This window comes from Penaeus monodon, chromosome 10 (assembly GCF_015228065.2).
Source record: "Penaeus monodon isolate SGIC_2016 chromosome 10, NSTDA_Pmon_1, whole genome shotgun sequence".
Classification (NCBI taxonomy): domain Eukaryota; kingdom Metazoa; phylum Arthropoda; class Malacostraca; order Decapoda; family Penaeidae; genus Penaeus; species Penaeus monodon.
In genome coordinates, this window is record NC_051395.1 from 10,075,896 (window position 1) to 10,085,895 (window position 10,000).

General features: G+C 37.4%; 2 protein-coding genes across 4 annotated transcripts in view; one reads left to right on the forward strand and one right to left on the reverse strand.

Moving 5' to 3' along the window:
* The window catches only part of LOC119577812 (lanC-like protein 2), an 8,202-nt gene extending 2,055 nt beyond the window's left edge, over positions 1 to 6,147 (forward strand). For all 3 annotated transcript variants that reach the window (XM_037925382.1, XM_037925381.1, XM_037925383.1), the window contains exons 4-9: positions 101 to 249; positions 711 to 819; positions 1,731 to 1,910; positions 2,016 to 2,198; positions 4,144 to 4,281; positions 5,102 to 6,147. In XM_037925382.1, the coding sequence (XP_037781310.1) occupies positions 101 to 249; positions 711 to 819; positions 1,731 to 1,910; positions 2,016 to 2,198; positions 4,144 to 4,281; positions 5,102 to 5,290 (948 nt within the window). In that variant the 3' untranslated portion in view covers positions 5,291 to 6,147. The remainder of the gene's footprint in view (positions 1 to 100; positions 250 to 710; positions 820 to 1,730; positions 1,911 to 2,015; positions 2,199 to 4,143; positions 4,282 to 5,101) is intronic.
* The window catches only part of LOC119577811, a 7,830-nt gene continuing 3,782 nt past the window's right edge, over positions 5,953 to 10,000 (reverse strand). Inside the window, 5 exon segments of the mRNA XM_037925380.1 lie at positions 5,953 to 6,699; positions 6,701 to 7,259; positions 7,802 to 7,923; positions 8,142 to 8,263; positions 8,713 to 9,388. Of these exon segments, the coding sequence (XP_037781308.1) occupies positions 6,172 to 6,699; positions 6,701 to 7,259; positions 7,802 to 7,923; positions 8,142 to 8,263; positions 8,713 to 9,388 (2,007 nt within the window). The 3' untranslated portion in view covers positions 5,953 to 6,171.

The following is a 10,000-nucleotide window of genomic DNA, read 5'->3' on the forward strand; positions in this document are numbered from 1 at the left end:
ATATACAGATTAATTAATATTCTTGCAGGTAGCATTTGCCTCAATTTTGCTCTTGTGTTTTGTAAATAATGATATCCATTTTGTTATTTTTTATCCACAGAAAGCTTTGCCTCTAATTGAAAAGGCTGTCACAAAAATAAAGGGACGGCGAGTGTCATTTGTCTGTGGTGATCCAGGACCTTTAACCCTTGGAGCTATTCTGTATCATCGGTTGAATATGACATCACAGGTTCCAGCTTGCATTGAGGGGTTAGTTTTCTCTGTGTTAGCTTTATATATAATGACTTTGCATAGGTATATTCTGAGAAAAAAAAAGTGAATGTTTAACTATTTTGAGATCAACATTGTATTTTATGATTTTATGTTTTATGCAGTGTATTATAATATGAGGATGTAGACTTGTATTAAGAAAGCAAGGGAACATGCATTTGATTTCATAAGATTGTGGCAGAGGTAAGGAAGAAATAGTGATAATGTAGTTTAACTGTACCCATATCTCTCCCGCTGTAAGATATCCTTTGGAAATGTTGTAACTGAATTTTCCTTTGTATATATCGGCTAAATTCAATAAGTGAAGAGTTTTAATGAAGTATACTAATCCTAAGCATTAATTCCCTATATTTAACTTATAGGCTAAAAATTACAAAATGTAATTAATTTCAAGAAATAAATAACTTGTTCTTTTTTTTCTGCGCTCTTCCTTCTTACAGTGTCAAGAAGATGAAAAGAGACATACTCAACCCAAAGTCAGATGTGCCTGATGAAATTCTGTATGGGAGAGCAGGTTACCTTTATGCACTCCTTCTTATTCAGCAGAAGGTAAGTTATCATCTGTAGGCATTTGGGAGTTAGACCTGAGATGGTAGGATGGAGATAAGGTAATTTTATTTACCCAGGTCAATTGGCCTGGTAAATGGTCTGTAATAGTAGTAATGCTTATGATGCTGATGATTAAGTATCCATGAAATCATTTACAATGATAGTAATTAAAATTATGATTATCAAAGGTTAACATCTGGCAGTGTTAATCATTAGTAGTATTTAGATTAGATAGTTTACTAATATCCCCATAAAATGCAGTGCCTAAATCACCTGTTGGCCAAAGAACAAGCTCCCTACAGTCAAGTTGCCATTTGTAAGCGAGTGCATTGCTAGTTACATGATTTTAGATGTTCTCTACCATGCATCCACATTCTCATTCTTTATTTACAAACCTCTATAAAAAGAAATTAATATTTTTGGCCAACAATGCAGAAGTACAGCTTACTACTCTCCTATACCATCTTGTGCACCTTGAAAAAATTAGTCTAACTCCCAATTGCACTCATCATCAAGCCAAAAGCTTTGTTATGAGGAGAGTGTTGACATCTGGTGGGCTCAGATTAAAATATGTCAGTTAATGGAAAGTGGTATTTAGGTAAAAGGAACAGAGGAAGGGGATTGCATGTATTCTAGATCTCTTGAGTTTCATGTCTTGTCTGGAAATGTTTTTTCTTTTCACTTTTTCTTCTTGTCTGTCCTTATGTCCTTTTTTTCCTTCTTAAAAGAAAAAATTATATTTTAGTTCTTAAGTGTATTTGATATATAAATCTAATTTCTAATCATTTCTTATGCTTTAATAAATTCTATATATGCAACATCGGTTACCAATATAGTGTTTTCTCTTTTATTTTCTTTCTTTTTTTGTTTTTATCTTTTTGAATTATAAAAGCTGATAATCCCACCTACAGATTGGAAAGGCTGAAATCGACGACGCACTTGTAAGGTCCGTAGTATCAGCAATTTTAGATTCTGGCCGAGCTCTTTCTCTCAAAGAAAGAAGGTCTGTTCCTCTGATGTACCAGTGGCATGAGAAGCACTATATTGGAGCAGCTCATGGCATAATAGGAATTCTCTTCATGCTCCTACAGGTAAGAAATATCTGAAATAATATAACAAATATGACAGTGCAGTGACTGTATTATTTTATATGTAATCTGTTCCTGTCTCTGACTAACCATCCTTTTTAATTATAGGCAAAGGAACACCTCACATCTGCAGAGCTGCATGAGCTGGTGAAACCGACAATTGATTATGTTGCTAAACTACAATTTCCCTCAGGCAATTTACCATCATCTCTCAGCAATGAATCTGATCGACTTATACACTGGTGCCATGGTGCTCCTGGAGCTGTGTTTCTTTTTGCAAAAGCTTATCAGGTAAATTTTATATTAGTTTTATGTCCTGTAATAATTCCTATTAATTGTTGATTTTACAAGAGGCAACTTAGCATGTGGTAAACACCCTTTTATAACTGGCAGTGTGGGAATTCACTATCATTACTTTAGAAGTTATTGTCTAAGAATCTTGCTTGTGTCAAACTTTTTGTAATAAATTCTTTTCTTAATGAAATAAACTCAGCTGAAATAACTGAATAAATGTTCTCTGTTCATTAAGTAAATTGCACTTTTAGGAATCTTTTTAAGTAATTGCCTCTGTCATTTGATACCTTACAGAACCTTCTCTATCTTTTTTGCAGGTGGTAAATTAAAACTCATTGTAGTTTTTAAATGTTTTCCTTTGTAGTTGTTATTTGATCCTCCCTTTGTTTTCATTTTGTTGTTGTAGTGGTGTGTGTGTGTGTGTGTGTGTGTGTGTGTGTGTGTGTGTGTGTGTGTGTGTGTGTGTGTGTGTGTGTGTGTGTGTGTGCTCTCTGTCCCTGTCTCTGCCTCTGTCTCTGTATGTGTGTGTTTGTTTGTTTGCTCACTACAGTTTTTTCTAGACTTGTATAAAAAATAATTTAAGAAAAGCTGAGCAACATTAACTCAATGCATCCAAGTTACTTGGACCTCATAGTCATGAAAAAACTTGGCTGAGGAGTGGATGATTAGAACGTCTCATTATGGAAAAAAATTGACCCAATGGCAGAGTTATGGGATTGTCTTACATTGAGAAATTGGTGCCAAGTGTGAGTGATGTGGACATCTTGTCATGAGTGCACAGAGCACTTGAGATGAGGTTACTCAGTGGCCCGTCCAGTAATAAGTGTAGCCACCCACGCTAATCGTGCCGCTGCCAGGTCTTCTCACCTCCAAGAGAGCAGCCACCTCAACTCTCAGCTGCTTCAGCTCCCTCAACAGTAATGGTAACCAATCATCCTGTCGCAAAGAGCGGGCATTCCAAGCCTCCACCGTGACAGCCCACCTGAGGTTTAGCCTTGGGCTGTCACTTAGGGTGGATGCCACCTGTGGGGGTCCCGTGGGCTTTGCCCCCACAAGCCTCATGCCAGGTTACTGGCCATCAGAATGTAGACAGGACAACAGGTAACCCCCACTCCCAGATCGAGTCCCAGATGTCACCAACCCAGTGGGATTTATTTGCTGGGTAAGAAGGATGTTTGCCCTCCCCCCAGCACCAACAACTATATGATGATTTGCTGCCAGCTGGGTATCTTGAGGATGCAGACTGGCAAGGCCTGCCTCCCAACAGCCAACAGTACGAAGCCAGGGTATGTCCACACACCAGCGGGCCCTGACTCTGTGCCTTTAGGACCTCCTGTTGCTCCAAGAGCCTCTGCAGTTCAGCCTAGGTCTGCAAGGTACCTAATTTCCATGTGTGGCCATGAGGAGGCATTGCAGATGTCTTTATGATGGAGAGGCTATGAGCTGGCAGGGGAGTCTTATGCACAACTGCTCCCTTTTCACATCAGGCTAGCCAGCAGTGGCAACTGCAAGTGAGAGGGCATGCAAAGCACTTAACACTAACACCCACCCTCGGAAAATAGCAAAACAGCAAAAATGTGTCTCATGAAAATGGGCTTAATAGCATTAGAAAGAGAAGACAAGGAGTCTACAATCTACAAGCCACATACCTGGAAAAGTCACCACTCAAGAAAGGCTAATACCCAAATCTTGGTCAAGCACAAGGCACCTGGAACCATGGGGTTAAGCATACTGATAGAGCTTGATGTGTCAAGTGGCAACCTAACATCTAACTCTGCAAATTACACACATTACATAAGAACATTAGATTTTATTTAAGATAAACGCTTTGATAGATTAAAGTACATGTTAAAGTATATGTTACTTTGAGAATATGAGAATATGAAATCTAGCCCAACTCTATTTTTAAAGAGGTACAATGTGTAATTTAATGTTGTTTCAGGTTTTTGATGAAAGAAGTTACTTAGAACATGCACTGAAAGCTGGTGAAAGTATTTGGGAAAGAGGACTGTTAAAGAAAGGTTATGGTTTGTGTCATGGTTCTTCAGGAAACGGTTATGCATTACTGTACCTCTACCAGGTAAGGCAACCTTTTTGTAAGCCTGTTATTCCTTTTTTTCATATTGATATTTCTATTTTTCTTCTGGGAAATGGATAATGCAAACATTTTATTAATTCAATGGCCATGGGTACATGCACTGTCCATTTATTATTATAATTATTATTATTATCATTATCATCATTATCATCATCATCATCATCATCATCATTATCATTATCATCATCGTCATCATCATCATTTTTTGTTGTTGTTGTTGTTGTTGTTGTTACACAGATATTCCCACATGTGCTCAGCCACCAATGAGTCAATTGGTAAAGCCTATGTGACCTCACCCAATCTCCCCATTCCTTAAATTTTAAAAAACATGCTATTGCTATCAATACTGTTTTATTATTATTATTATTATTATTATTATTATTATTATTATTATCTACACTATGATTATAATAATGTAACTAAAATACCAATAACAAAAATATGTGTTTAAAAATCCTTCCAAAACTCAAGGAAAAGGGTAGACAAATGAGATAGGTAGGACTAATAATTGACTCCTTGGTAACTAAGCCCTTTGGTGAGCCAACTATGTACAAACACAATTAATGAATTAAAATTATAGTGGACATGGTATGTATGTTGTGTCATGAGCTCATATTGGGTGAATAAGTAGTTTAGGAGATTAATGAATTCTTTCTTGAAATTTATAAGTTTTTTATTAAACAAGATTTTTGCTTTCTGTTTATGAGGCTTAACTATATATGGTAGATAATGAAGTGGCCTCCTCAGAGGAACCAATATACTTTATTTTACAGGAGGTTTTGTTGGTATTGTCTCTTTCTAGGTAACGGGGGATTCTGAAATGTTGTATAGAGCAGCACAGTTTGGACACTGGTGTCAAGATTATGGAAAGCATGGCTGCCGCACACCAGACAGACCAATGTCGTTGTTTGAGGGCCTGGCTGGTAATATTCACTTCTTGGCCGACATTGCAAAGCCCAAAAATGCGAAATTTCCTGCTTTTGTTTTGTAAGGTAATAATGAAGTCACAGGTTACCTGTTATGTTATCCTTTTGTGCTTTCAGAGGTTAGGATGTCTATGAGATTTATATCTTCATATTTGAGTAAATCTATAAGATATGTAGATTTTGGTGTTATGGATGTTCCATTATGAATGGTATTAATACAGTTGGAAACAATGAACAGTTTTATGTTTTGAATGTAATTTGTCTGTCTCAGTGTTAATTGTTTAGTCCTTTTTATATAGAGAAGTTATTTCCCAAATCTCCAGTAGTTATGAAATAAACACAGAGTTTAGGCTCTGTATGGAGAACATTTAAAGATTAAGGTTCTTTAATGAGCTATTGTCATGTTAATCAATGAAACATTTGTATACCCCTTCATTCTTACATAGAGGACCTGAGGACATTTACATTGAGGCTGAAATTATTAGATATAATTCTTCTCTCTCTCTCTCTCTCTCTCTCTCTCTCTCTCTCTCTCTCTCTCTCTCTCTCTCTCTCTCTCTCTCTCTCTCTCTCTCTCTCTCTCTCTCTCTCTCTCTCTCTCTCTCTCTCTCTCTCTCTCTTTTCAAATACCAAATAGTATAGTCCAGTTTTTTAAAGGTCATACTCTTCTTACCTTTCAGAAAGATAATATATGCTTTTATTTAAATGGATAGAAATAATGCAGTTGTGTTGTTGATCATTTATACTGTTTGTTACAGAATCTCTAATGAAAGGACAAAGCCTGGCATTCAGTTATAAAAGTGTCAGTTACTTCATAACAATTCTTGTGGTTCTTTTCATGTCATAACATAATGTATGAATATTATCAGATTCTCATTCTGCTTTGTATGGAACTTACTGGAAATACAGTCTCCCATCTATATTTTTCTATTCATTTATTGTTCATTTAGCGTGGATTTACATATTTACTTTTCTTAGCTTTAAGCTTTTGCCCTTGAGGTTTTGGAGCCTCAGCAACTGGTGCAGCTTCATGAGGACTGTATACATTACCCATTTGAGCATAGCAGTTTCTTATTAGTTCTACCACATCAGTATAATGTTTGGCCGGTTCAACAACATGCTGATCAAGGAAAATTTGGTGACTTAGCAGCCCAGCTAAAGCAGCTGATGTATTACCCTTCCTCATTGCACCCAGACAGTCTTTATGATGTATCAGTTGTGCATCAGCCTCTTGCACTAGTTTTGTATATTGTTGTATATTGCCACACATGTTGCATTTAGAACGAATAGATGTAGAAAAGCAAAATGGCTGTCGACATTTTGGTGCTGGACAACGGAGTATCAATGTTTCCATCTGGTGATGAGGATACAAAGGCCAATTATGCGCACAAGCTTCACACAAACATTTAAATTTATACTGATTTAGGAGAACTTCCTGACGTTCTGCCACAGGATTTGAGTAATATTGGAAACCCATAATTATCAAACACTTCAGAGCCTCTAGGAATAAACCTTATTGCACGCAGTATACACTTGTCTCCAACACTGTAACGGATAGCATTTGATTTACAAGAGTGATTCGTGAGTGAGACTGTTGTATAGAATGCACCACCCAATTCATTAGTACTGTGTTCAGTGGTATCATACTCTGAGATTTCATATGCATTACATGAAGCTCCTTGCAAGTGTCTGAGTGCTAAGGCAGCCACAAATAATACATCTTCTTCCTGAGGTTCTTCTTTCCCGAAAAAGCCCCCTAATTTAAGGCACTGACATATATAAAGAGCTGTGATGCTTCTCTTTAAAAGATCACCAAAAGATCGCTTGTTGGAATTAGTTATGAGGTGAAAGACGGTCATATAGTCTTTTGGCTGGTATTTTCCTTCCCAGCTTATGGGTGTTGGTGTAGGCTCAGAATCTGAGGAGGCTTCTTCCTCTACAACATGTGGAGCTTCACAATTCTCTTCATCGATAACTGTCAGGAGTTTCTCTTTTAGCTTTTGTAGTTTACACCATGACACCATGACAAGTGCTCTGTAAATGAAGGAAATAAATATAAGTTAGATGCAAGGAATAAAGATATCTGTATGTGCCCCATGGTCACCTAAAATGAAATAGTTAAGCTACTTTATGAATATTCATCCTATATAGATTCCAATATTTTTACAAATCAAAAGATATGATCTAGCTAGCAAATGTTCATGGTTGACAGAATAGCTTGACAATATCTCCTAGTTCACAATTCAGTTAGGTATTATTAGATAATTTAAGATGTTGCATCCCTCTTTTTGGACAATATATGAGACTGCAAAGGAAATGGATCCATATTGTCTGTTAGGATATTGAAATGCTTCCTCAGATAGACAAAAATCATATTTTCCTTATTGTGATATATTACTAATGTGGGTTAACTACTCATATGCAAATGAAACTTAGGATCTGTCTTCAGGATGCCTTTCTAAAAAACTATACCTCATTTATATAAATACTTATTATTTCATAAATCTATGCACTATTATAGTATGTCTTAATTTCTTTGCATATTCACTAGTAAAGGGTGTTTGGAAAATACTGACCTGAAAACAAGTAAAGCCACTTTTCCTATTTCAGGGTCCATAAGGTGATTAAGAACCTTGCATTCCATTTTATGTTGCAGTTCCCACGATGTTGCGTAGCATGAGTCACTACAGTAAGATACCTGACAAAAGAATATTATTTTAATACCAAGGCAAATGATTAACATTTTATGTCTTATTGAGATTTGAAGTTGAATACTATTAGATATTTTTGGATTGTATAATCAACAATATACATTTATATATTTATCACAACTGATCTAAACCAACACAATTGTACAATTTTTCATCTTGAAAAAATGGATATTCAATATATCCAGCAAAAAAGAAAGATATTCACCTTAGCACAAGAGCTGCATGGTATCGGGCAAGGACAGTAACTAAAACAGTTATAGCAATGGTTGCCACAAACATCTGCATTCATCATGGTTACATAAGGTGCATCGATGATTAAAATATCACCTGCAAGGAATAAGTAAATAAGTAAAACTTTTTATGTACATATGGGTAATGGAAAGTGAAATATAACTGTTAGGTTTTGCCAAGGAAAAGGTTATCGTGTGAAATAATCTTTACAAATATATTTTCCAGGAAACAGAAAACTTTGATGAACACAATCCCTTATTTTAGTTGGTAATTTTTTAATACTGTATCTGGTCTTACTTTAGTGTGTGTGTGTGTGTGTGTGTGTGTGTGTGTGTGTGTGTGTGTGTGTGTGTGTGTGTGTGTGTGTGTGTGTGTGTGTGTGTGTGTGTGTGTGTGTGTGTGTGTGTGTGTGTGTGTGTGTGTGTGTGTGTGTGTGTTTTTATGTGTGTGTGTGTGTGTGTGTCTGTGTGAGTGTGAGTGTGAGTGAGAGAGAGAGACAGTGACAGACAGACAAGAGTTGGATTACTAATCAAAATATCACTCGCCTGGTTTGATATCCCTCTGCGCGATGGCACACCTCCCCATCATCGGCGATCGGACGAAGTTGACGGCGCTCGAGGCACTGGGGAACCGCTTGTTTATGCCGTACGAAAGCTGAGGAACGTGTTTGCTCGCTGGTTTCCCCGCAGCCGCACTGGACGCCTTCTTTTGCTTCTTCCCTTTGACCGATTTGAAGACCGACATGATCCTCACGGTCGTTGCTGCTTTTACTTCATTGGGGATATTGCTCTTCCTCAGGTTTTCGAGAGCCTTCAAGAACTGAGCTTCCGCTTCTTTGTAATCTTTGGACATCGCATAACAGTGTCCTAGAATTTCATAGGCGTTCCACATCTGTTCATCCGGGCACTTGAACGACAAGCTCTTCATGGCATCGACCTTGGCGTTATCAAATTGTTCCAGCAGCAGGTACGTCCAGCCCCTCTTCATGTAGCGAGTCGCCAGGGCCAAGGTGTCCTCTGGCGGTGTCTTCAAGAGGCACTTCTTTATGACGTCGAGGGCCTTGTTGGCTGACGCTTCGTTCGGGACGAGCATGTCGTACACCTTCTCGTAGTTGGCGGCGTCCTCAGTACTCTTCTGGGCGTAGTTTTCTTTCAGGCTGAAGTTCTGGATCTCGCTCATCTGGGAGACGTACTGCACTCTCTCCAGGTCCGTCTTTTGCTCCTGGAAGCGAAGGTATTTTGATATATCTAATGACTAAAGAGGAAAGACGAACATATGTAGAAATGTACTTTATTCAGTAATATGTTTATATGCGTTTTTTTTATGTAAATCGTTTCGCGTTTCTAATATATTATTAAATTATAAATTATGTAAAATCACGAAAGACTTCTCTATAAATATATTAGTGTGTTTGGGATAATTCAAAGTTTAGGATTTACGGCCTAATGCATGGCAAGTTCAAATTCAGTTCTAACGATTTCATGTTTTATCATAAACTAGATGGTGAAAACAATTTTGCAAATCAGAAGAAAATGGAGTATATTTTTCACTAAGGTACTCACATTCATAAAGTGAAAAATGAGAGTACATTGTGTGATACAAAAGCATTTACGCAGGTGGTCCCATCCCCCGTTACCGTGTGTAAAATAAGGTAGTTAGACTCTGTTACTATTCATCATTTGACAAGAAGAGCGAAGCCTACCTAGTCGCTGCAGTTTTTAACATGCTGGGATTTCTACAAGCCTCATTCTACATTCTGCAGATTCTCTCTTCTGACAGCTGTTACTTTACAACCCTTTCCATTAACCTTTCATTCTGCAAGCACTCGTGGCC